Raw genomic sequence first — 27,120 nt, forward strand, 5'->3', positions numbered from 1 at the left:
GTATCGACTTTAACCTCTCCCGAATTGATCATCTTGTCGATAGCGCTGTAGGCTCGCTGCGAACAACACTCGACTCTGTAGCTCCTCTTAAAAAGAAGTTAACAAAGCAAAGAAAGTTTGGTCCTTGGTATAACTCCCAAACCCGTAAATTAAAACAAGTATCGCGAAAATTTGAATGGAATTGGCGATTAACCAAACTGGAAGAATCTCGTCTAATCTGGGCAGACAGTCTCAGAATGTTTAAATCCTGAATTATGGTCCTGCGGCGCACCTACAACGTACCTACGTCATTGCCGTGACGCCGTCGTGAACCCTTCGAACTTGTCCGTCACTCCATTTCGTCGCGGTGCAATTCACCGCCAGAGCGGTAGGAGGCTGCGTTCCTTTCCTGAATGGTTATCATCATCTCTAGTTGATTCTTTGTTTAGCTTCCAGCTTTTCCGGTCACAGAGAAATGAACGTGGAGCACAGACAGACGGCTCTGTCCGTATTCGTATCCGTATTGAACGTTGAGCATAAATGGGCCTTAATACTGCAACATCTACATCGCAACAGAAGATGTTTAAAGATGGCGGGGATGGCGCAATCTGGAAATACGGAACCGGAAATGCGTTGCTACCAAGCAAACCAATCACAGCCCTCTCGGTCTGTGCTGGGTCTGCGTCGCCTCGACGTGTAGTTACATTTTTGGGGAGGTGCATGTCAGGCTACGCCGGGGGCCACGTACCCTACGATGTAGCGACGTCATTGATTTAACGCAGGACCATAAATCAGGCATAAGAGGGTCCTCCGCAATGCCAGAGCAAACTATTACTCATCTTTAATAGAAGAAAATAAGAACAACCCCAGGTTTCTTTTCAGCACTGTAGCCAGGCTGACTGAGAGTCACAGCTCTATTGAGCCTTGTATTCCTTTAGGCCTTAGCAGTAATGATTTTATGAGCTTTTTTAATGACAAAATTCTAACTATTAGAGGCAAAATTCATGACCTCCTGTCCCCAGATAGTACCTATCTAACCTCAAACACAGCTGTAAGACCTAATATATATTTAGATTGCTTCTCCCCGATTTCTCTTCAAGAATTGACCGCAGTGATTTCTTCATCTAAATCATCAACGTGTCTCTTAGACCCCATCCCAACTCTTAAGGAGGTCTTACCTTTAGTTAACACTCACTTATTTGACATGATCAATATATCCTTATTAACAGGCTATGTACCACAGTCTTTTAAGGTAGCTGTAATTAAACCTGTCCTAAAGAAGCCCACCCTGGATCCAGAGGTGTTAGCCAACTATAGACCAATATCTAATCTTCCCTTTCTTTCAAAGATCCTGAATGAATGAATGAATAGCTTATTTTGGTTACGATATACTATACTTAAATTGTGTGCAATCAACTGACAAAACATTTACATACATGTTTGCACTACACATTTTCTCACAACAAAATTTAACAAACTCTGTAACCGAAAAAGGAATAGGCTGAAGCCGAGGCTTATTTTTGCCTATCCTGTACAATCCATAAAATAACCCAGAATATCAGTCACACAAAGAAAAAAACACAACAAAATTTACTCTAAATTCTTCTTCTTAATCATTTCACAATTCAATCATTTTACACTGTAATCTTTAATTATTTTACCTTTCAATGTTTTTTTGAAACTCAACACAATTACACAATTTCAACTCATCACTAAACTGATTCCATAATTTAACTCCCAAAAATGAAACACATCTGTATTTAACATTAGTTCTCACATTACTTATTTCAAAGACACTCAGCCCTCTTAAATTATATATTTTTTCTCTTAATTTAAAAAATTGTTGAATACAGGTGGGAAGACTTTTATTCTTTACTCTTTCTACTTTCAACTCCATTTAGGACTAATCCTTGAGACCAGCTGTGTGATTTTCTCCATGATAATAATTTATTTGAGGAATTTCAGTTAGGATTTAGAGTGCATCATAGCACTGAGACAGCACTAGTTAAAACTACAAATGATCTTCTGATTGCTTCAGACAAAGGACTCGTCTCTGTACTTGTTTTATTAGATCTTAGTGCGGCGTTTGACACAATTGACCATCAAATTCTGCTACAGAGACTGGAACACTTAATTGGCCTAAAAGGTTCTGCACTAAGCTGGTTTAAATCTTATTTATCTGATCGTTTTCAGTTTGTTCACGTTCATAATGAGTCATCCTTACGCACTAAAGTTTGTTTTGGAGTTCCGCAAGGTTCTTTGCTCGGACCAATCCTATTTACTCTATATATGCTTCCTTTAGGCAACATCATTAGAAATCACTCTGTAAATTTCCATTGTTATGCGGATGATACACACTTGTATTTATCGATGAAGCCAGAAGAAAGTAATCAAATAACTAAACTCCATAACTGCCTTAAAGACATAAAAACCTGGATGAGCACCAATTTCCTGATGTTAAATTCAGACAAAAGTGAAGTTATTGTTCTTGGCCCCAAACAACTCAGAGACTCTTTATCTGATGACATAGTTTCTCTAGATGGCATTGCTCTGGCCTCTAGCACTACCGTAAGAAACCTCGGAGTAACATTTGATCAAGATTTGTCTTTTAATTCTCATTTAAAACAAACCTCACGGACTGCATTTTTTCATCTGAGTAATACTGCGGAAATTAGGCCTATCCTGACCCGAAAAGATGCAGAAAAATTGGTCCACGCTTTTGTTACCTCTAGGCTGGATTACTGTAACTCCCTATTATCAGGTAGCTCTAGTAAGTCTTTAAAAACTCTCCAGCTAATTCAGAATGCAGCAGCACATGTACTAACAGGAACTAAGAAACAAGATCATATTTCTCCTGTTTTAGCTTCTCTGCACTGGCTCCCTGTAAAATCCAGAATTGAATTTAAAATCCTACTGTTAACTTATAAAGCTCTAAATGGTCAAGCTCCGTCATATCTTAGAGAGCTCATAGTGCCATATTATCCCACCAGAACACTGCGCTCTGAGAACGCAGGGTTACTCGTGGTCCCTAAAGTCTCCAAAAGTAGATCAGGAGCCAGAGCCTTCAGCTATCAGGCTCCTCTCCTGTGGAATCATCTTCCTGTTACGGTCCGGGAGGCAGACACCGTCTCCACATTTAAGACTAGACTTAAGACTTTCCTCTTTGATAAAGCTTATAGTTAGGGCTGGCTCAGGCTTGCCCTGTACCAGCCCCTAGTTAGGCTGACTTAGGCCTAGTCTGCTGGAGGACCCCCCTATAATACACCGGGCACCTTCTCTCCTTCTCTCTCTCTCTCTCTCGCTTATGTCCTGTTACTCGTCTTGCTAACTCAGCCGTACTGCATGTCACTAACTCGGCTTCTTCTCCGGAGCCTTTGTGCTCCACTGTCTCGCAGGTTAACTTATATCACAGCGGTGCCTGTGGTTGTGCTGCCATGGTCCTGCCAAATGCCTCCTGCTGCTGCTGTTATCATTAGTCATACTTCTACTGTTATATGATTATTATCACATATGTATACTATCATATTAATATATACTTTCAACATATTGTACCACAATAACCAGAATTATAATTATAATATTATTACTTTCATTAATGTTGTTGTAAGCTACTGTCATTACCGTCTGTCCTGCATCTCTAGCTGTCTCTGTCTCTCTCTCTGTCTCTCTTTCTGTCTCATTGTGTCATACGGATTACTGTTAATTTATTATGTTGATCTGTTCTGTATGACATCTATTGCACGTCTGTCTGTCCTGGAAGAGGGATCCCTCCTCAGTTGCTCTTCCTGAGGTTTGTACCGTTTTTTCCCCCCGAGAGTTGCCCTGTGACGCAAATTGTGTTTTGTGATACTGGGCTTTGTAAATAAAATTGATTGATTGATTGATTGTGCAGATGGTAATAGAGGGCCGCCGGGTGAGGCCACCCCGCATGCGGACGCCGGGCCTTGCTGGTGCGGGTTGGCGTACGGGTACAGGCCTTGAGCTTGAGAGTGTGCAGGGGATGTCTTCGTTGAGCAGGCTGATGCTGAGGGGCAGGGAGGTTGGTTGAGCTGCTCTGGCCCCGCTCCCGATTATGGCTCATCCTCACCCGAGTCACTGTGGGACGGGAGGCCACACCCCCCCGATGCCCTCAGAGGCGGTCTTGCCAATTATTGACAAGACCTTCTCCTTGTCAGGGGCAAGGGTAGTGTCGCCGGGTCGGCCACCACCTGTGCCCTGGTTCTCTCGCCTGGCACTTGCAGTCCTCTTTTTCGTTCGGCTCTGAAACTCCTGCTACTTCTTTCTCACCGCCACCCAGTCTCGCAGGCCGCAGGGATTGGAGGCAGCCATTTTTTCAGCAATGGTGTGCCAAATGCGGTTCTTGGCCACTATTTTTTTCCCCCTTTTGTTCTGCCGAATAGTGTGTCCCACTGCTGCCATACTTCATCCACCAGGATGGTCATCTCCTCTGGGGTGAATGCAGGTGACCGCTTGGCCCGCTTGCGCCCTGCTTCTGCCATTCTGTCTTAATGTGTGCACCTATACCCACAGGTCATTTTATATCTGCGTAAACGGATGTAATTGCTACTTGGATACACCTGTTATCTGTAATTACACACACGTCGTTCACTTCCTTATAAAAGAATAGGCACTATAAGTTGGTCAAATAACTCACATTGTATATCAACAGGTAACTGTAATCTAGTAACTCTGTTTTCCAAGGAGAATAAAGCTCTTTTAGCTAGTTTAACTTGCTTAGCTATTGCTTTATCAAATCGTCCATTAAAATTAAATAACGTTCCAAGGTAGTCATACTCAAAAGTAACTTTTAATTTATCTGAACCAAACTTAAATTCTGGGAGTATCCGTAATTTCCCCCTAGAGAAAATAACAACCTTTGTTTTGTCTGTGTTGACAGTTAAATACCAGTTTTTACAATAGGAAGCAACTGCATTTAATGCGGCCTGTAATTCTGAAGGAGTCTCTGCCAGTACAATCGTATCATCCGCGTAAAGCAGGACATATAATTTCAAATATATCCCTATTTCACCATTCATCACATTGCAGCATTCAGTTGAAAAAAGTTGAAGTCCATTGTACCATTGACTCACATATTTTTCAAAGTCATTTAAATATAGTGCAAACAATAGCGGTGATAAATTATCCCCCTGACGCACTCCTACATTACATACAAATTGTTCAGATAAATCATAACCAGCTCTAACACAAGATTTGGCATTCTCATAAATATTATGTATCACATTTAATACTCTTCCATTTATACCAAGTGCAACTAATTTAAACCAGTGATGACCTATCTACCAAATCAAACGCTTTTTTATAATCAACAAAAGCACAATACAGTCTTTTTTTCTTATACAAGTACCATTCAACCAGTGAGTGAACAAAAATATGGTCAAGGGTTGAAAAGCCTTTCCTAAACCCTGCCTGCTCTTCTCCAAGAATTCTTTCAGACTCTATATAAGCAGTTAGTCTGTAATTTATTACAGCCGTAAAAAGCTTACCAACACAACTAAGTAAAGTAATACCTCTGTAATCTTCAGGATCATCTACTGGTCCCTTGTTTTTGTATAATGGTTTTATCACTCCTAACATCAGTCAGTGGGGACTATACCTGTTATCAATACCAAATTAAAGAATTTTACTAAAATGTTCAGCATTTCCAAAGGGGAGTGCTTTATAGAACTATGCCCCTACCAACAGTTTTCACACTCTCTTGTCTGCTGCAGGTTTTGGCTCCGACCCCCTAGGGTGTGTTTCACACCTGGCGTATCCTGCAGGATTTTGTATCTGGGTGGGAGGTTAAGAGGTCTAGACATCTGAAGTATTTGCAAACACAAAGAATACACAAAGAAATTGAAATTACAATTACAGTTCTGCCGAGCTGCCTGTACCTCCACTGGACCCAGAAGCTCCACCCCCTCTGTCTTGATTGGTGCACCTCTGCTGCTTCTGACCGCCCAGCCCACAGCTCATCTGGGTCCCTGATTGGTGCAGCACCAGTGGAGTGGGCCAATCACAGCCACCCAATCAAGGCCCAGCATCTACAAGTGCCCTGCCAGCCCATCAGTCCGGGCGGCTGACTGTTGGTGGCAGCTGGCCTCTTTGTCTGAGAACTTTGTGTTGTGTTAGACAGCCAACTTGTAGCGTTTGTAGCTTGTCATAAGCTTTTGTAGATTTTGTGAACCATTGAAGTGTGGCCAGATTGTTAGAAATTGTTCCGCTTTTGACTGATTCCAAACATTTCCATCCGACTTAGATAATTATCTGTATAGAGACACAAGGTGCAGGGGTGCAGTTTTGTTGCTGTTTGTTTTTAAAAGCTAGATTAGATAGTCAGAATTTGTTTTCCTTTTATTTTTGATTAGTCAGATTGTTTTTGTGTTGCTTCCCTTTCCCCTGCGAGCTGGGTTGTAACAGTATTGTTTGCTGATATTAAGAGTATATAAAAGCTGATCAGCGCAGTTGAATGACACAAAGCTGAAACTTATCTCATCTCAGATAGTGTAACTGTATTTTTTGAAATACTCAGACGCTTGAAGATAGATTTGTGTCGTCATGAAAAATTTCTCTGAGGTGACAACTATTCATCTATCTGATTACTATGGAATGGAGGGCCTGAAGCCACTGTACTTCTGTGCCTTCCTGATTATCTACATAACCATTGTTGCTGAAAATATAGTGTTAATTGGAGTAGTTTACTGTGAAAAAATCCTGCATGAGCCAATGTATTTTTTGTTGTGTAACTTGGCTGTGAATGGACTGTATGGAGGCACTGCCCTACTGCCAGCAGTACTTAGCAACTTGCTGTCACACTCATATGAAATATCTCTTCCCTTTTGTCAGACGCAGATCTATGCTGTTCACACATATGCTATCACTGAATTCACCATTTTAGCAGCTATGAGTTATGACAGGTATGTGGCCATTTGTTATCCGCTGCTTTATCATACAATCATGTCACAGAGAGTTGTTAAACTTATTGTTTTCACATGGTTGTACCCCATGCTGGCATTTATCATTTTTTACATTTTCACTCTTCGGCTGCGGTTCTGTGAGAGAACCATAGAAAAGGTGTACTGTATGAATTACTCACTTGTGAAACTTGCCTGTACAGATACATCTGTTGTTAACATTGTTGGCCTACTATCTGTGGTTCTATATGCACTGCCACAGCTTGTCATGATCTTTTATTCATATGCACACATCCTGAGGATATGTGTGTTATCATTCAGGAAATCCAAGCTCAAGGCCCTCCGGACTTGCACCCCACACCTGCTCGCCGTAACTAATTACTCTATTGGGTGCTTTTTAGAAATAGCACAAAGTCGATTCAATATTAAGCACCTGTCTTACCAAAGCAAGTTGTTTTTATCTGTGTACTTCCTGATATTCCCACCCCTTCTTAATCCAGCAATCTACGGATTGAGTATTCAAGTCGTGAGAGATCGACTGTTTAGGCTTTTCAGCAGAAAAAGCAGGCAAGTAACAAATAATGTAGCCAACAGGGCTGCTGGTACCATGCATTCAAAGTGTGTCCTGCATGGTGCTGTGAGGACTGATGGAAACACATGACATACAGAATCTCCTGTCTCTCCATGTTGTTTAATCACATTTACTACTGAAAACAAAACAAGACCAGCAGGCACAGAGAAAAACATTTGGAGAGTTGAATTCTTGTCATGCCATGTGGGCTTCTTGGAGTATTACCAGACTGAAGCTCAGGCCTTGTGCACATAATGTGCTGAGCTTCAGTCTGTCTGTCTGTCTGTGCCTACGTGGACTAAATATACCACTGGGACTTTAAAACGCACCTTTGTCTTTCACACTGTCTGCTCTGTGAACTCTAACATGAATACTGTTTGTTGGCTGAGATTTTTTTAGATGCAAAGAAATTCAAGAATTACTAATGCATTTGTTTTGGTAATGGAAATGTTTTATGTCTGTTAAGGGGTTTAGATCTTAAATAATGTATTTGTAGTGCAGTGTTTTGTTCAAGTGTATGATACCCTTGGCTTTTGAAGATTTATATACATTTCTTTCTGTTGATGCCATCAGTGCCACAATAAACTGAGAATGAATAAGTGAAAGTAGCCTTTTTACCTGAAAGCTTATACATGTAATTTCACAGAGGTTGAAAGCAAAGATGAAATGATAATCTTCTTCCACACAGACACCAAAAAACAAAGATTTCTGTGCCCTATCTCGTGTGCCTATAAATACATTATAAATATTATTACAGAATTTTAATGGTGGATTTTATTTGTGGGGCCTCTGCTACCTTATTTCCAAAAAGTGGCATTGAAACCTTCACATTTGGCATAATTCTTTCTTTTGCCATTGTTCATACAGGACAACTGGATCAAGAATCTTATTCTAAACTGAGGTCAATAAATATGAGGAAAGAACTCCTATCTTAAAATGTACCATCATGTGCAGTATCACAAGACAAGATGCGCACAGAGAGGTCATTAATATAACATCTATAGAGAAATGAGACTGTGGCTATGAAACTTGGCTTATTCACTGTGCTATATTATATTTTGCTCCATATTTGTGAAAGATTGTGCAAGGTTTAACTGAAAACAATAAACTGACTACACAGACAGATAAAGATACTGTAAAGAACACCTGACACCTTTCCAATTATCAGGATACTTATATGGATGCAACTGTTTCTAAGCAGAGGCAATCTGAGGCCCTGTCCTAACAGTATCCAGTTATCATACCAGGGACTCAACTTAGAGGGTTTTAGAGAGGCAGCAGCGGTGCACTGTATAGTGCCTTTTTTGGAGGTGGAAGGGAGGTTATGTTGCAAAATATGCCAGTATGAGTGGCCATCAGGGGCCCCTTTTCCCCATTTTTTTTTTTCATAGGGCCTCAAACTGTTGCCTGGTTTGCCTCTCCTGACGGTGCACCCCTATTTCTATGTGATTTCCCATCCTGCTTTGTGCAAGCCAACTATTTTTTGTCAACATGTGTAAAAACTTGGCATAAAAGCTGCTGTAGCCTTCATCCTCTCACACTGAATCTTCCCACCCAAATATTCCTGTTAAATAGAGTCACTGGCAGTCATCCAGGAAATCACAGTAACCTTCCCAACATCTAAACGCACCTTATCTCCTTCAGAAACATCAAAAATGTCAACCCCACAGACCTCACTACCCTGATCACCTCCATCCCCAGCCCACTCCCTGTTCAGTACCGGACTGACTGCAAAAACCTTCTGCTCAGCTTCAAAGCCCTCCACATCCACAATCTCTCTGACCACCTCCAGGAGTTTACCTCCTCCCGCTCCCTGTGCTCGTCTCCTGACCATTCCCACCTCATGTCTCCGCACCATGGGTGCCAGGGCTGTCAGCTGCACTGCCTCAGGCTCTGGAACTCCCTACCTCCACACATTTGACAGTCTGACAGCATAACATCCTTGAATTTCCCTTCTCAAAACCCACCTGTTCAAACTGGCCTATGCACTTTGACATTGACTGTACCCTCTGTACCGAAGCTCCCAGGTCTGGTTCCACAGAAGGCCCCAGCTCTCCCATACTAGGCAAGGTTTTCGTGTTCCGAATATGCTGTCTCATCGGGGTCTTCTTCTACCCCTTTGTTTGAAAAATGGTCTGACCAGCCATTATATGTATGTTCCCCCTCGTGTTCAGTTTGTTGGATAAGTTTTGTTTTGAGTTTTATTCAATATATTTTAAGCTAGCATCGCCTGAGTTAAGTTCTGTTAAGATGACCTCTTTTCTGGGCCCAGAACTGTGTTACATGTTTTTCAAATTGTTTGCCTCATTTTTGGGTAAATAAAACCCTTATGCTGAAAATCAACCTCTACTTGTCCTGTCATACTTGAGTTTAATTTACTTCATGTTTTGTTTTATCTTTTTAGTTTGGTGTAGTACGGCTTAGTTAATCTTGTCGAAATTTAGTTTAGTTCATGTTAAGCAGCTTAAAAGTTTATTTTGCAAGTCAGGATGTGTTCAGTTTAAATTAACACATTGTTTGAACATCTGACGAAACTTTATTCAAAATCGTTTTTAACTCTTTTAAACTATATTTGGAATTCCTTATCTGTGTGTTTTTGAATGAGTGAGGGAAACAGCTGAATGAATAAACATGCTCATTAGTGGTCAATGTTGCCCCTTGGAAGCAATTAGGAGGTGCTTCATAACGAGAGTGAGACCATACGCAACCTGTGAACAATACCTGGAGAATATATTATGACTTTGATGTAAGTGTGCTAAAACAATTGCAAACACATCATCAATATCGTTTGCTGATATTAAGAGTATCTAAAAGCTGATCAGTGCGGTTAAATGACACAAAGCTGAAACTTATCTCAGTCAGTGTAACATTGTACTGTACATTTTGCATTACTCAGATGCTCCATTATAGGTTTGTGTCGTCATGAAAAATTTCTCTGAGGTGACAACTATTCATCTATCTGATTACTATGGAATGGAGGGCCTGAAGCCACTGTACTTCTGTGCCTTCCTGATTATCTACATAACCATTGTTGCTGAAAATATAGTGTTAATTGGAGTAGTTTACTGTGAAAAAATCCTGCATGAGCCAATGTATTTTTTGCTGTGTAACTTGGCTTTGAATGAACTGTATGGAGGCACTGCCCTACTGCCAGCAGTACTTAGCAACTTGCTGTCACACTCATATGAAATATCTCTTCCCTTTTGTCAGACGCAGATCTATGCTGTTCACACATATGCCATGACAGAATTCACAATTTTAGTAGCTATGAGTTATGACAGGTATGTGGCCATTTGTTATCCGCTGCTTTATCATACAATCATGTCGCAGAGAGTTGTTAAACTTATTGTTTTCACATGGTTGTACCCCATGCTGGCATTTATCATTGTTTTAATTTTCACTCTTCGGCTGCGGTTCTGTGAGAGAACCATAGAAAAGGTGTACTGTATGAATTACTCACTTGTGAAACTTGCCTGTACAGATACATCTGTTGTTAACATTGTTGGCCTACTATCTGTGGTTCTGTATACACTGCCACAGATTGTCATGATCTTTTATTCATATGCACACATCCTGAGGATATGTGTGTTATCATTCAACAAATCCAAGCTCAAGGCCCTCCGGACTTGCACCCCACACCTGCTCGCCGTAACTAACTACTCTATTGGGTGCTTTTTAGAAATAGCACAAAGTCGATTCAATATTAAGCACCTGTCTTACCAAAGCAAGTTGTTTTTATCTGTGTACTTCCTGATATTCCCACCCCTTCTTAATCCAGCAATCTACGGATTGAGTATTCAAGTCGTGAGAGATCGACTGTTTAGGCTTTTCAGCAGAAAAAGCAGGCAAGTAACAAATAATGTAGCCAACAGGGCTGCTGGTACCATGCATTCAAAGTGTGTCCTGCGTGGTGCTGTGAGGACTGATGGAAACACATGACATACAGAATCTCCTGTCTCTCCATGTTGTTTAATCACATTTACTACTGAAAACAAAACAAGACCAGCAGGCACAGAGAAAAACATTTGGAGAGTTGAATTCTTGTCATGCCATGTGGGCTTCTTGGAGTATTACCAGACTGAAGCTCAGGCCTTGTGCACATAATGTGCTGAGCTTCAGTCTGTCTGTCTGTGCCTACGTGGACTAAATATACCACTGGGACTTTAAAACGCACCTTTGTCTTTCACACTGTCTGCTCTGTGAACTCTAACATGAATACTGTTTGTTGGCTGAGATTTTTTTAGATGCAAAGAAATTCAAAAATTACTAATGCATTTGTTTTGGTAATGGAAATGTTTTATGTCTGTTAAGGGGTTTAGATCTTAAATAATGTATTTGTAGTGCAGTGTTTTGCTCAAGTGTATGATACCCTTGGCTTTTGAAGATTTATATACATTTCTTTCTGTTGATGCCATCAGTGCCACAATAAACTGAGAATGAATAAGTGAAAGTAGCCTTTTTACCTGAAAGCTTATACATGTAATTTCACAGAGGTTGAAAGCAAAGATGAAATGATAATCTTCTTCCACACAGACACCAAAAAACAAAGATTTCTGTGCCCTATCCCGTGTGCCTATAAATACATTATAAATATTATTACAGAATTTTAATGGTGGATTTTATTTGTGGGGCCTCTGCTACCTTATTTCCAAAAAGTGGCATTGAAACCTTCACATTTGGCATAATTCTTTCTTTTGCCATTGTTCATACGGGACAACTGGATCAAGAATCTTATTCTAAACTGAGGTCAATAAATATGAGGAAAGAACTCCTATCTTAAAATGTACCATCATGTGCAGTATCACAAGACAAGATGCGCACAGAGAGGTCATTAATATAACATCTATAGAGAAATGAGACTGTGGCTATGAAACTTGGCTTATTCACTGTGCTATATTATATTTTGCTCCATATTTGTGAAAGATTGTGCAAGGTTTAACTGAAAACAATAAACTGACTACACAGACAGATAAAGATACTGTAAAGAACACCTGAAACCTTTCCAATTATCAGGATACTTATATGGATGCAACTGTTTCTAAGCAGAGGCAATCTGAGGCCCTGTCCTAACAGTATCCAGTTATCATACCAGGGACTCAACTTAGAGGGTTTTTGAGAGGCAGCAGCGGTGCACTGTATAGTGCCTTTTTTGGAGGTGGAAGGGAGGTTATGTTGCAAAATATGCCAGTATGAGTGGCCATCAGGGGCCCCTTTTCCCCATTTTTTTTTTTCGTAGGGCCTCAAACTGTTGCCTGGTTTGCCTCTCCTGACGGTGCACCCCTATTTCTATGTGATTTCCCATCCTGCTTTGTGCAAGCCAACTATTTTTTGTCAACATGTGTAAAAACTTGGCATAAAAGCTGCTGTAGCCTTCATCCTCTCACACTGAATCTTCCCACCCAAATATTCCTGTTAAATAGAGTCACTGGCAGTCATCCAGGAAATCACAGTAACCTTCCCAACATCTAAATGCACCTTATCTCCTTCAGAAACATCAAAAATGTCAACCCCACAGACCTCACTACCCTGATCACCTCCATCCCCAGCCCACTCCCTGTTCAGTACCGGACTGACTGCAAAAACCTTCTGCTCAGCTTCAAAGCCCTCCACATCCACAATCTCTCTGACCACCTCCAGGAGTTTACCTCCTCCCGCTCCCTGTGCTCGTCTCCTGACCATTCCCACCTCATGTCTCCGCACCATGGGTGCCAGGGCTGTCAGCTGCACTGCCTCAGGCTCTGGAACTCCCTACCTCCACACATTTGACAGTCTGACAGCATAACATCCTTGAATTTCCCTTCTCAAAACCCACCTGTTCAAACTGGCCTATGCACTTTGACATTGACTGTACCCTCTGTACCGAAGCTCCCAGGTCTGGTTCCACAGAAGGCCCCAGCTCTCCCATACTAGGCAAGGTTTTCGTGTTCCGAATATGCTGTCTCATCGGGGTCTTCTTCTACCCCTTTGTTTGAAAAATGGTCTGACCAGCCATTATATGTATGTTCCCCCTCGTGTTCAGTTTGTTGGATAAGTTTTGTTTTGAGTTTTATTCAATATATTTTAAGCTAGCATCGCCTGAGTTAAGTTCTGTTAAGATGACCTCTTTTCTGGGCCCAGAACTGTGTTACATGTTTTTCAAATTGTTTGCCTCATTTTTGGGTAAATAAAACCCTTATGCTGAAAATCAACCTCTACTTGTCCTGTCATACTTGAGTTTAATTTACTTCATGTTTTGTTTTATCTTTTTAGTTTGGTGTAGTACGGCTTAGTTAATCTTGTCGAAATTTAGTTTAGTTCATGTTAAGCAGCTTAAAAGTTTATTTTGCAAGTCAGGATGTGTTCAGTTTAAATTAACACATTGTTTGAACATCTGACGAAACTTTATTCAAAATCGTTTTTAACTCTTTTAAACTATATTTGGAATTCCTTATCTGTGTGTTTTTGAATGAGTGAGGGAAACAGCTGAATGAATAAACATGCTCATTAGTGGTCAATGTTGCCCCTTGGAAGCAATTAGGAGGTGCTTCATAACGAGAGTGAGACCATACGCAACCTGTGAACAATACCTGGAGAATATATTATGACTTTGATGTAAGTGTGCTAAAACAATTGCAAACACATCATCAATATCGTTTGCTGATATTAAGAGTATCTAAAAGCTGATCAGTGCGGTTAAATGACACAAAGCTGAAACTTATCTCAGTCAGTGTAACATTGTACTGTACATTTTGCATTACTCAGATGCTCCATTATAGGTTTGTGTCGTCATGAAAAATTTCTCTGAGGTGACAACTATTCATCTATCTGATTACTATGGAATGGAGGGCCTGAAGCCACTGTACTTCTGTGCCTTCCTGATTATCTACATAACCATTGTTGCTGAAAATATAGTGTTAATTGGAGTAGTTTACTGTGAAAAAATCCTGCATGAGCCAATGTATTTTTTGTTGTGTAACTTGGCTGTGAATGGACTGTATGGAGGCACTGCCCTACTGCCAGCAGTACTTAGCAACTTGCTGTCACACTCATATGAAATATCTCTTCCCTTTTGTCAGACGCAGATCTATGCTGTTCACACATATGCCATGACAGAATTCACAATTTTAGTAGCTATGAGTTATGACAGGTATGTGGCCATTTGTTATCCGCTGCTTTATCATACAATCATGTCACAGAGAGTTGTTAAACTTATTGTTTTCACATGGTTGTACCCCATGCTGGCATTTATCATCGTTTTAATTTTCACTCTTCGGCTGCGGTTCTGTGAGAGAACCATAGAAAAGGTGTACTGTATGAATTACTCACTTGTGAAACTTGCCTGTACAGATACATCTGTTGTTAACATTGTTGGCCTACTATCTGTGGTTCTGTATACACTGCCACAGATTGTCATGATCTTTTATTCATATGCACACATCCTGAGGATATGTGTGTTATCATTCAACAAATCCAAGCTCAAGGCCCTCCGGACTTGCACCCCACACCTGCTCGCCGTAACTAACTACTCTATTGGGTGCTTTTTAGAAATAGCACAAAGTCGATTCAATATTAAGCACCTGTCTTACCAAAGCAAGTTGTTTTTATCTGTGTACTTCCTGATATTCCCACCCCTTCTTAATCCAGCAATCTACGGATTGAGTATTCAAGTCGTGAGAGATCGACTGTTTAGGCTTTTCAGCAGAAAAAGCAGGCAAGTAACAAATAATGTAGCCAACAGGGCTGCTGGTACCATGCATTCAAAGTGTGTCCTGCATGGTGCTGTGAGGACTGATGGAAACACATGACATACAGAATCTCCTGTCTCTCCATGTTGTTTAATCACATTTACTACTGAAAACAAAACAAGACCAGCAGGCACAGAGAAAAACATTTGGAGAGTTGAATTCTTGTCATGCCATGTGGGCTTCTTGGAGTATTACCAGACTGAAGCTCAGGCCTTGTGCACATAATGTGCTGAGCTTCAGTCTGTCTGTCTGTGCCTACGTGGACTAAATATACCACTGGGACTTTAAAACGCACCTTTGTCTTTCACACTGTCTGCTCTGTGAACTCTAACATGAATACTGTTTGTTGGCTGAGATTTTTTTAGATGCAAAGAAATTCAAGAATTACTAATGCATTTGTTTTGGTAATGGAAATGTTTTATGTCTGTTAAGGGGTTTAGATCTTAAATAATGTATTTGTAGTGCAGTGTTTTGTTCAAGTGTATGATACCCTTGGCTTTTGAAGATTTATATACATTTCTTTCTGTTGATGCCATCAGTGCCACAATAAACTGAGAATGAATAAGTGAAAGTAGCGTTTTTACCTGAAAGCTTATACATGTAATTTCACAGAGGTTGAAAGCAAAGATGAAATGATAATCTTCTTCCACACAGACACCAAAAAACAAAGATTTCTGTGCCCTATCCCGTGTGCCTATAAATACATTATAAATATTATTACAGAATTTTAATGGTGGATTTTATTTGTGGCGCCTCTGCTACCTTATTTCCAAAAAGTGGCATTGAAACCTTCACATTTGGCGTAATTCTTTCTTTTGCCATTGTTCATACGGGACAACTGGATCAAGAATCTTATTCTAAACTGAGGTCAATAAATATGAGGAAAGAACTCCTATCTTAAAATGTACCATCATGTGCAATATCACAAGACAAGATGCGCACAGAGAGGTCATTAATATAACATCTATAGAGAAATGAGACTGTGGCTATGAAACTTGGCTTATTCACTGTGCTATATTATATTTTGCTCCATATTTGTGAAAGATTGTGCAAGGTTTAACTGAAAACAATAAACTGACTACACAGACAGATAAAGATACTGTAAAGAACACCTGACACTTTTCCAATTATCAGGATACTTATATGGATGCAACTGTTTCTAAGCAGAGGCGATCTGAGGCCCTGTCCTAACAGTATCCAGTTATCATACCAGGGACTCAACTTAGAGGGTTTTAGAGAGGCAGCAGCGGTGCACTGTATAGTGCCTTTTTTGGAGGTGGAAGGGAGGTTATGTTGCAAAATATGCCAGTATGAGTGGCCATCAGGGGCCCCTTTTCCCCATTTTTTTTTTCGTAGGGCCTCAAACTGTTGCCTGGTTTGCCTCTCCTGACGGTGCGCCCCTATTTCTATGTGATTTCCCATCCTGCTTTGTGCAAGCCAACTATTTTTTGTCAACAAAGTCATGTGTAAAAACTTGGCATAAAAGCTGCTGTAGCCTTCATCCTCTCACACTGAATCTTCCCACCCAAATATTCCTGTTAAATAGAGTCACTGGCAGTCATCCAGGAAATCACAGTAACCTTCCCAACATCTAAACGTACTAATTCAAAGTTAATTTTGTGCTGTTTTAGCCTTGAAGACAGCTGAAAATGTGGCAGAGGCCATCATGCAGCGATGTTAATATGGATCCTGGTCTGTGAGGATGAAAATGTGTGTTCTCATTGTGTTAGTAACATGTGCGGGCCAAACATCAACTCCACTGTTTTAAAGACACCTTTCTGCACATTAAACCAGTAGAAGTGGAAAGATTTTATTCCTGTTGCTTGTGTTTACTTACACTGTTTCCTGTGTTTATTCTTTGTGGATCATATCATTTACCATAACCTACAAAAATGTAATGTGTGAGTAAGAATGCCTGAGGCTTCATATACACTGAGCGTGTGTGTATAATATATTATTAGCATCCTCTGCGTTAGCCTTTGTTGGGATCTCTGGTAGGAGTAGAGTCTAAAAATAGTCATCTAAATGTGATTATGAGAGAAAACATGTAACAATGGGTCTTACTTGTGTGTGCCCATGCCATACTTTATTCAATAAAAAAGTAATGTAGCTACAATGTGGCACACTTGTGCAATGTCAGTCAATTTCCAATGGCATGGTAATGTGTTTTAGTTATACAAAGCATGCTTGTACATTAAACACTTAATAAATACAGTTATTCTTCTTTAACACTTAAAAAAATCAACTTCTGCAATTTTCAGGGGCAAATTGTAAAATAAGTCTCAAAAACACAATGCGGTGGAGGAAGGGGTGGACACCAGTATTCTCCAGACCAAACGCACTCAGAAATACAAAACTGTTTTACAAACAATTAGGTAGACGGCATGCATACAAAAATAGACAACTATTCTGATCATTCCTTTGTATATTACAATACTAGTTCATTATTGCCCAGCGTTATATTCTTGTGCTCCTGTGTCGAGGAATAGCTTGCTCTCTATATCTTCTCTCATCTCCCTTGGAAAAGTACAATGTACATTCACAATCACTGAGGCACAGCACTTGATTTACAATTTGTATAAGTACCCCAAAACATTGTGTGGTCACTGTTGTTGTAGTCATGTAATATTAAATATATATATATATATATTTATATACTGTATATAAGCTTAACACCCTGTACAAACATGTCTTTTAATCATGCATAACAAAATGTTGTGTACATCCAAAATAGCTTTTAATTCCTCCGTCAGACCTTATTGAGCGGCTGTACACAACTCCAGCATAATGTTTAAAACGATTCAACAGAAGCGAAGGGAGGCGGCCATGCATGTAAGCAATGAGTTACAAAGCTCTCCGACAAGTCTTTGACACAGACGCAAAGTGCTTATTTGCCATAAACCCTGTTATTTAATCAAGCCAGACATCTTTTTTTTTGCTTTTCGTAACAGCCCTCATCTTTTAAAGTGGAGAGGGACACCAAGTCTTTGTGCTCCTGCACGGTGAGCGAGGTTGAAGATGCTGTAGAAGGAAAGGATGATGTAGAGCCGAGCAGGTAAAGGGAGGTTTTTGGTGCCTTTAATCTCCAGCAAAGGGATGGCAGCTGTGTGAGGCACAGGCAGAGGCAATACGTTTGAGGTTAAATCACTGATCCTCACAGTCTACCCTAAAAAACCCAGTGACCGGTTTGTGTCTTGAAGAGGGACATTCTGTAAGGAAGTAAAGGTATTAATTAGTGATTAGCCAATAGAGCACACATGTATGAGGAGACACAAATGCTCAATATATGTTACCTTAAGTGAGCTGTGGAGGATCCGGAGGCGATGAAGCTTGTCATTGAGCAGGGGGTCATTGACTCGACGGACAAATGAGCGCTTGTACTCCAGGCGGCTGGCTGATCTGTGGTCAGCCGAGGTGGACAGACTGGTCTGCTCCAGAGCCCGGTACAAATCTCCCAGAGAGTCTGCCTGCATCCTGCAGTCTCGTCCATGGCCTTGCAAGAAGAACAAGCAATCATCAACAGATATGTGACATTAAACTGAACTCAAGGATGAGATTTTTTTTTAAAGCAAAATACAAGTTAACAGCCTGCCTACAGAGAAGTTTTCTAAATCATCACCTTCTTAAACTAAACAAGGCGATAATTTAGAAAAAAATCTGTATATGCAGGCTGTTAACTTGTATTTTGCTGTTAAAAAAGGAATCTCATCCACCATATGAAGCTGTAGCTGTAGCTGTAACTGTGACTGCAGTCTCTCTCTGCCCACACATTCACACCAGCATAGTGTGTGCTACCTGCCCAGCGTGAAATGGCAGAGAGCCGAAGCTAACAAGTGACTTGTTAAGGGACTCAAAAATATTGCAAGTTGACACCAAGGTCAGTGGATCTTGAGTTACCAGGACATTTTTCTGGAAAGAAATGTTGTTGTTGAGCTGTTTCATGCTGTGAGTAATACAAATAAAACTGCATTCATCCCCCGGGGCTGTTTTAGTGGTGTGAGATACGTAAAGTACTAATATTACACTGTTAAAATACTTCAAGTGTGACATGTCAGTATAATAAGGAAACGATTATTTTAAATATAAAAGTATAATCACTATAGACAAATGTACTTGTGATTACTCATGCATAATGTCTTATGCTAGTTAAGGTGGAGCTCATCTTACAATATTTTCTAAAGGGCTACAACTAATGATTATTTTCATTATGGAATAATCTGACAATTAATTTCTCAATACATGTATGATATGTCTTTTTGGTTTGTAAAGCTTCAGAAAATAGTGAGAAATGTCGTCACAATGACCTCGAACCAAAGTGACATCTTTAGATTACTTGTTTTGTGGGACTAACATTTGTGTAGTTTCAAGTTGTGTAATTTCACAAGCAAAGGCAGCAAATTCTCACATTTGAGAAGCTTTATTTATTTAAATAGTTCAAATTCTCTGTTGAGCGACTAATCAATTTATTGATGAATTATTTCAGCTCTAATGATACTACATGCAGCTGGGTAGTTTCATCAATAAGTATTTACAAGCTCTTCAAAATGTTTTGTATGTAAAATCTTATTTGGTGCCACTGTCAAATAAATGCAGTGGGGAAAAAGAGTATTTACCCCTTAACTGCACAACAGTGGAGTCGAAATAAATATAATAAAATGGTAATACTCAAGTAAAGTACAAACACCTTCAGCATCCTCTTATATACATTAGTTTAGTAAATGTGCTAAGTTAACATGAGTGGTTGCATAGCACTGCTTGCAAAAGATGTAAGACTGAAACTAGAGACTGAAACTATCTGCAAATTAAAATATGTGTATTTGTAATTTAATTGACCCTTTAGTTTAATCACAGTCAGCGCTATTTTAGTTTGTATGTTTTATTAGTTTGTATTTATATTAATTTTACAATCTTTGATTTCAGTTCAGTTTAGTTTTGGTTATTTTGTAGCGTGGGTTTGCTCATTTCACTTCATTTTCATTGCTTAAAAATGTCTATTTTTAGTTCAATTTTTCTGAGTTTTAGTCATTTTTTATTGTTATTATTGACAAGATGGGGGTTAATTGCCAGGGGAAAGATTTAAGAAGTTCAGAATTGATATTTCAAAACAAATACAACAATTTGTGAAGGAAATTGACTCCCAGTTACACAGTCTCAATAAACATACGCACCAGTGCCTCCTCGTGTTTTTTGTGTTGACAACTAAATCAAAACTAAATTTCCTGAATGATTTTATTTTATTTGAGTTTGATTCGTGAGTACACATTATTGTTTCAGTTAGTTTTCATTATTTTTTAAGGTCTAGTTTTTATTTTTATTCCACTTCACTAAAATGTTTTTTCAAACCTAGTTTTTAGTTTAGTTTTACTTAACTGTAATAAATTTGCTTCTATTGGAAATAAGTCCCAATATATCGAGACACCAGGCTTTGTAAAAAATAAAGATTAATTTAAGCTAATAACAATTTTAAAGATACCAGCTGTAAACATCATACAAAGGAAGTGTCTTTTTTAATTCCTGTTTTAGTCGATAAATATTTTTTTTCTAACTTCATGAGAGTAAACTGTGCTCTCTCCTGTCTAATCAAATAATGTATACATGGTCTTCTTCCTCACAGGATGAACATTTCTGCTCTTTTTTTTAATACATCACTTTGTGGTATGCCTCTTCATCATGGCATCCTCTTCAAGAAAAACACAGCTTGTACATCATTCTAATAAACAACCAGGACGCCTCTTCTCTCCTGTTTACATCCACTGCCCTCTGCTGGCATGATACGAACACTGCACTAGTGCTCTGAATCTGTTTGTCGTCACTCTATTTTGTGTTTTGGAAGCAGGGTGGTACGGTCTGAAGCTTTGGGGCTGTGCTTTGAAATGTATCATGCTTTATTTGCCGCCTGTTTTGTGTTTCTTTCTTGTCTTTACAGGCAGCGGTGGAGAGAGTGAACGGTGGAGCAATAGATAAATGAGGACAAGAAGAAAGGACCCTTAGGCGCGTTTCTTTATCTTGTTCAGAATTCAACATTAACATGGGCTGAAAGGATTCCTCCTCGCTTCACCATTCACACACTGCCGAGAGGCACAATGACATCTCGATCGCGCGAGAGAGAGAGAGAGAAAAAAAGAGAGAGAAAGAGTGAGCGTGAGTGTGTGAGAGAGAGTGGGCTGCCAAGATAAATCACTATCAAATAAGACACTAAATTTCATCTCACTTAGGCAACTGCCCCGGAGGCCTTTGAGGGACGGCAAATGGGCTGGCTTCAAATCCAATCCAATAAAGCAATAATAGTGAGTATTCAACCTCTGACATTTGCTGCCTCTGACTGCCTGTTAGCAGCTTTAATAAAATAACTGGCGACAAATAAGCACACATGCTCACCACTGCAGAAGAAAAGACTGATCTGCGTGTTAAAATGAGCAGGAGAGGCCCCTAAGACTGGAGATTACAAGGTAATCTCAGTTATACTGGTAAATGTGAGTCACCTTGATTCCCTCTAATGGTCTACTGCAGTGGTTCCCAGCCTTGTTTGTGTGATGTGCCCCACGGCCCTGTCAGATTAGCTCAAGTTCTCCGTCAGTGACACCAAACCTAATGTTCCACGAATATTGATTTAGATTGATTTTACACTGGATGTTATTTAACATCCTTATTATATAAAAGTGGATATTGTGAGGCAGATTTTTGTACGAAAGACACAGTGATCCTGAAATTGTCCTTGTGTTGAATTTTCAGTCAAATCTGTACCAGTACCACTTGGAGTGGCAGAAGCTGGACATTTCAACAGTTTATTCATTACTTCTCTGCTCACTTGCAAACTAGTTTTCACGCAGCGCTTGGTGTTAGGGTGCTAGAAGTGACTCAGATTGGTGGGAAGCATGGCCTGTGTCGTTGGTCTATGATGAAAATCAGCCAATTTGTAGTACTGTTTGTGTGTGTGTGTGTGTGTGTTTTCCTCCTGAGCACACAGACGTGGATGCATTTTTTTTTTACCCAATCATAATTTATAATTTGTCAAATTAGCTGAGCTACTTAACATTGCTGTCCAAGTATCCATGACAACCACAGCAGTACCCCCTGGGTTACACGTATGCACAAATGAATAGTCACCATTACGTGTGTGATGTACAGTCGGGTTGCAAACAAAGGTGTGCAGCTCCCCAAAAGTAAAGCCAAACCATCTCTGTCGCCCCCTGCTGGCTGACTGCAGTACAGGTGAATAACCCCATCCCCTCCATGTTAGCAGATGGAACATGAGCCATACAAAAAGATTAAAGTACACGTCAAATACATATTTCCTATGCATCCTATCATGCTGGTGTGTGTTCAATTGTTCATTTACTGATAAGTTTGGTTTTATTAGTTATTTATTACCTAAAACGGGGATTCACATAATGATTGACAGCTGTGTGTGACAATCAGTGGTGTTGTTTGCAGTTGGGTTATATGGGTGTATGGGCGGGAACTTCCGTGGCTCTACTTCATGATCACTACTGCAAATGGTGTCACCAGTGCAAGATGGCAGCGGCCATATGCAAGATATTTTGGTTTCATTTTTGTTCAGTGGGAGGAAGTGGACACACATCGTCCATGTTTATATAAAGTCACTGGTTACAATTAATTTGTCAACCTTGTTTTGATAAATGACTTAAATTGTTGTCAGTTAATTTTCTATAGATCAAGTAAATGATTGGTTGACTGACAGTTTTAGTACCAGTGTGATACATAAATACACAGTATTCTCCAACCTGGTGATAATTTTTCTACGCGTGTGGTTCATGTGAAAAGATGTGAAACAGAGACGGTGTGTGTCTGACCACTGCCTCTGGGCCGGTCCAGCTGGTATTGATGGGGCTCCCTCTGATCCGATGCAGCAGCGGTAGCAGCCAGGATAGCATGAAGCCCGCTGTCCCTGGGTAGCGTGAAGCTGCGGGGTTTCCCTCCCGCGTCTGAATCGATGCTGGACCTGAGGGGCAGAGGCAGGGCCCTGTATTGTTCTTGCAGCAGGCTGCGCTGTGCGGGCAGGGTGGACTGTCTGCGGTACTCCATCGCCAGTTGGTCTCTGTCCTCAGACAGCATGTTCTCCTCCACTGGAAACGTCTGGAGGTAGTGCATCCTCGCATTGCTCTCCATCTGGTCCTGCCACGAGTTCCGGTGGCCGCTCGTCTTCTGCCCAGGGGAGACGCCGTTGTTGCTGCTGCTGCCGTCCTGAGGCTCTGAGTGGAAGTCGTCATGAGAGGAGCGGGACTGGAAGGTGTCAGAGGAGGAGAGGTGGCCACGCTTCGGTTCCAGGTAGGGACTCACCTAAACAATTAGACAATTAGCAAGTGAAAAAGAGAAGTTTCCAGCACATCTATCTACTGAACTACAGGCCGACAGACTCACTGAGGATGCTCTGGGATAGGTGTCATAAGGTGGTGGCGGACTGTCCTGTTTGGACATCGAGGTCATCTCCATGTCCTCGTGATCACTCTCACTCCAGTAATCTGTCATGAATGAACAGACTGGGTCATGTTTCTATTTTTATAGCAGAATCAAAAACTCTTCTGCTCTGTAAATGCAGCATTAGGGACAATGTGGTCACAAACATTTGTCAAAACAAAGCAGTTACACTCAACCAAGCGACCCTACACATTTTCCACTTCAAAATTTCAAATTTTTCCAGATTCAAATTTCCACAAGACCTGAAACAAAGTTAAACAATATAATTTTCACAGTCTGTGCAGCATTGTTTATTCACTGTGTCCTTGAAAACAACAATGAACACAGCTGTGCAGGTTTCCTTATGCAAAGCAGATAGTCTGTGTACTTTTCTGATAATTACATAACCACATTACACATAAATGTGCAAACGAGCTTAATACTTTGTTATTTGTGATGCAATTCAAAGATATTGCCAGGTTTTCTTCCAAACTAATTTGGTTACGAAAGTCCGGATTTGTTCATTTATAAGGCACTTAGGGCAGAGCTGTGTTGCCGGCTCTGACGTACAGGCTTGGAGGCAGCTCTGCGTAGGAGTGTGCGTTCAGTCACACGCCGTACTTTTTGCCTCGCTTTTGACGACATTAAGCTCGCTCTGGCCCGCACTCTCTCACACAGTATTTAGCATTTTGGCTGTGCCGGCTGCCTGCTCCGAATGCAATGCAAAACACTCTGCTTGTGTGATCAATTTATTTTTAGAAATTCTGAATTTTATATTTTAGAAAACAGAATAGAGGCAATGGTCTGGAAACACAGATATTTTTCCATACTTCTCTGGACCTGCAAGTTACTAGAATAAGTTTCCATACTTTTCCATACTGCGTAGGAGCCCTGCACACCTGTGTCAGAATCTTCCCACCTGGACTATAGCTGTGTTGAGACAGACTGAGGTTTGTCTACAGTTAGGGGACTCTATAGTTAAATGTTTGTAGCTGATACAAAAATATTCCACATGTAACATTTATGACAATTTTAGCTTCTGAACTGCTGTGTCAGGTCAGAGAGATCAGCCGTCCCCATGATAGAGTGTTCTGACGCTGCAGTGTAGGCGTGGGTGTGATGTAAGTCCAGGCCTAGCTACTGCTGAGGCTGAATAAGGAGACGGGTGAATCTAAGATGTGAGAACTTCCTGTTAAGTTATCTGGAGGTGTTAAGGGTGTAATTTAGCAACTTGTCTGAGAAGGAAGAAGCCCCCTCTTCATAAAACAAATGACAAACCCGATCTCACCCACCCTCCTTTGCAGGGTTTCTACATAGGCTCCTCTAAATAGCTCAAGGGTAGCTTTGCTTACTTCCTGTCCATTTGTAAGAAGCCAAAGAACACCAGAATATGAAAATAACAAGTGCGTCTTCAGCCCCTAAAATTAGCATTTATATGCAGCACAAAGTAGAGATGCTTGAATCAGATGTGAAGTGCAAGTGAAACCAGGGAGAGGTGTTAAAGAGCCTCAGCCACTGATGTAGAAATAAGATTTATTTAGTCAATTCTCTGTTTGCATGTTTGCAGCATGTATAAGATGGAGCTTATACATGAAATATTAATGCTGCGAACCTGTGATATGGATTTAAATCCTCGCCAAGGGAAGACTAGGCAAAAGAATTATCCATGCATTCATCATTACATATTTATATTAAATTTGTCAATCATGGTGTTTTATATAAGTGTCGACCTGCAACAGACGGCGAATCTTTTGCAGCGGCGTGAACAGTCTGTGACTAATCTCACCTTGGTCCTGACGAATTTTCTCCTGCTCGGAGTAGCCTGCCACTGCCATACTCAGACGACTCAGCCACCTGTGGGGTAAAAGAACGGTCATGACGCACAGCAGCTTGACATCCAATAGAACACTGTGTGCTCATGTGCGTGTGTGTGTCCCTGTTTGACCAATCACCTTACAAAACTGCTCTTTTCAAGGAGAGTGGGCAGTGCGGTGGGTAGGGGGATTCAATTTCCGGCCAGCAGGGGTATAAATGAGGTTGCAGATGTGGGACTGGGGGAGTTTACAGCATGACTATCACAGCCTCATTAACTCACCGGGACATGTCGTCTACATTTTCCGCTGCAAAGTAGAAGGTCTTTATCTTCGGATGGCAAGCCTTGAAAGCGCTGAAAGAGAACCGAGGGTATATTTAATCATATGTATGCACAAGAGCGGGGATGTATAGCGCACATTAACATATGAATACACAAGACTGCCGAGGTAAACAGGCGCACGGTCACACATGCACACACGCAGACACACTCAGTAATTCAGACTGACATAAAAACAGCAAGACTTTGCATCATGAGATAAACTGCTCTGCTTATTTTCCAGAGCTGTATGTAAGTCTGAGTCAGTTTCATCAAGAGTGCGTGCAAACACAATCCTGCACCCAGGAGCTGAGTGGCATGATTAAGCGAGATATACGAAGGTAAGCCATGATTATAAAACCCTTATAATGACTTTCACAACATCTGAATTTGCTGCCATTCAACCCATTACTGAACAATAAACCCATTAAATGTGCTAATAGCTATTTGTGACAAGTACAGATTACTGTATACAGAAGCACATCCATTATCTGAACCGTGTTGAACTATGTGGGATTTGCAATTGAATCTTTAAAAGCAAGATTTGTCTTCCTTTAACCAGATCAGATTTAACTTCTCGTGATCTAAGGATCTAAATATTTAGTTTTTCCTAAAAACGTCCATGTCTACTAGCTTTAAAGGTTCCCATGGAGTTTTTTTATTTACTTCCAGTGGTGCTATGGAGCGATCCCTGTTTTGTTTGTATCGTGCACCTGCAGGCACAAAAAAAATCTGCTTTTGGATTTACTTTATGAGGGAGGAAATGCATCAACATTCATACTCAACAAATGATCAGCCCTCCCTCTGGATACTGCCCTCAGATCCAAAACTCACTGATAAAATGTGATCTACACACCTCTTGTTTGACATTTTTAGCCAACTAACTTTTTGTGTTCATATGTGGGTGTGTGCATCTGTCTGTCCGCAGCTAATCTTGCATACTACTGGACCCATCGGCCTAACTGTTTTTTTTTATGCACATTTATGACTGTGTGCAAAACCACCGTTTGGGTTAAGGTGAATCACAAATTTTGAAAAAAATAATTGTATCAACTGCTCTGTTTTACACCGCCATTGACTGCTGATTCCTCACTCTTCTAACCCAGCTAGTAGGTGACGTACATACATGGCGGTCAGGCAAGTGTTGGCGGATTCTTTTGTTGGGATTTTCATTTTGAAGTTGACATTTTACATTGCTGGCGTTTAGCAATTGTTCCTGTCCAGATTTGCATGCCAAGATAAGACAATTGTGGTTTGAATTCATTCATTCAAACAGTCATCAGTGGTTGTTAACGACACTCAATAATGTCAGCCAGCGGCTGAAATGCCTTTGTTATTTAACTCATCGCTTATGGTGGCAATACACTGAGCAAGTTTTTAGAC

The 27,120-nt window shown here is 40.5% G+C and overlaps 4 protein-coding genes across 10 annotated transcripts in view; 3 read left to right on the top strand and 1 right to left on the bottom strand.

Annotated features, from left to right (window-relative positions):
• The first annotated feature begins 6,537 nt into the window (after window positions 1–6,537).
• On the top strand, window positions 6,538–9,385 carry LOC144464571 (olfactory receptor 52Z1P-like). Its single transcript, XM_078172073.1, has 2 exons — window positions 6,538–7,460; window positions 9,109–9,385. Exons 1-2 carry the CDS (start codon window positions 6,538–6,540, stop codon window positions 9,383–9,385), a joined length of 1,200 nt encoding a protein of 399 aa, XP_078028199.1.
• A 1,001-nt stretch (window positions 9,386–10,386) lies between these two features.
• On the top strand, window positions 10,387–13,230 carry LOC144464572 (olfactory receptor 52Z1P-like). The gene is made up of 2 exons (XM_078172074.1): window positions 10,387–11,309; window positions 12,954–13,230. Exons 1-2 carry the CDS (start codon window positions 10,387–10,389, stop codon window positions 13,228–13,230), a joined length of 1,200 nt encoding a protein of 399 aa, XP_078028200.1.
• Window positions 13,231–14,231: 1,001 nt separating this feature from the next.
• Window positions 14,232–18,247, top strand: LOC144464573 (olfactory receptor 52Z1P-like). The gene is made up of 2 exons (XM_078172075.1): window positions 14,232–15,158; window positions 18,140–18,247. Exons 1-2 carry the CDS (start codon window positions 14,232–14,234, stop codon window positions 18,245–18,247), a joined length of 1,035 nt encoding a protein of 344 aa, XP_078028201.1.
• Window positions 17,253–27,120, bottom strand: part of LOC117270502 (connector enhancer of kinase suppressor of ras 2-like) — a 46,170-nt gene continuing 36,302 nt past the window's right edge. For all 7 annotated transcript variants that reach the window (XM_033648209.2, XM_033648169.2, XM_033648162.2 and 4 more), the window contains 6 exons: window positions 25,702–25,773; window positions 25,393–25,460; window positions 23,571–23,671; window positions 23,003–23,489; window positions 18,482–18,681; window positions 17,253–18,397 (listed from right to left, as the gene is read on the bottom strand). In XM_033648209.2, the coding sequence (XP_033504100.2) occupies window positions 18,350–18,397; window positions 18,482–18,681; window positions 23,003–23,489; window positions 23,571–23,671; window positions 25,393–25,460; window positions 25,702–25,773 (976 nt within the window). In that variant the 3' untranslated portion in view covers window positions 17,253–18,349. The remainder of the gene's footprint in view (window positions 18,398–18,481; window positions 18,682–23,002; window positions 23,490–23,570; window positions 23,672–25,392; window positions 25,461–25,701; window positions 25,774–27,120) is intronic.

This window comes from Epinephelus lanceolatus, chromosome 11 (genome assembly GCF_041903045.1).
Source record: "Epinephelus lanceolatus isolate andai-2023 chromosome 11, ASM4190304v1, whole genome shotgun sequence".
Lineage (NCBI taxonomy): Eukaryota > Metazoa > Chordata > Actinopteri > Perciformes > Serranidae > Epinephelus > Epinephelus lanceolatus.

What these genes read in the sequence shown, in the direction of transcription:
- LOC144464571 (XM_078172073.1), top strand. Translation starts at nt 6,538, where the DNA reads ATGAAAAATTTCTCTGAGGTGACAACTATTCATCTATCTGATTACTAT. An exon ending in CTTTTCAGCAGAAAAAGCAG is followed by an intron (nt 7,461 to 9,108) that starts GCAAGTAACAAA and finishes TATCTCCTTCAG; the next exon opens with AAACATCAAAAATGTCAACC.
- LOC144464572 (XM_078172074.1), top strand. Translation starts at nt 10,387, where the DNA reads ATGAAAAATTTCTCTGAGGTGACAACTATTCATCTATCTGATTACTAT. An exon ending in CTTTTCAGCAGAAAAAGCAG is followed by an intron (nt 11,310 to 12,953) that starts GCAAGTAACAAA and finishes TATCTCCTTCAG; the next exon opens with AAACATCAAAAATGTCAACC.
- LOC144464573 (XM_078172075.1), top strand. Translation starts at nt 14,232, where the DNA reads ATGAAAAATTTCTCTGAGGTGACAACTATTCATCTATCTGATTACTAT. An exon ending in TCAGCAGAAAAAGCAGGCAA is followed by an intron (nt 15,159 to 18,139) that starts GTAACAAATAAT and finishes TTTTCGTAACAG; the next exon opens with CCCTCATCTTTTAAAGTGGA.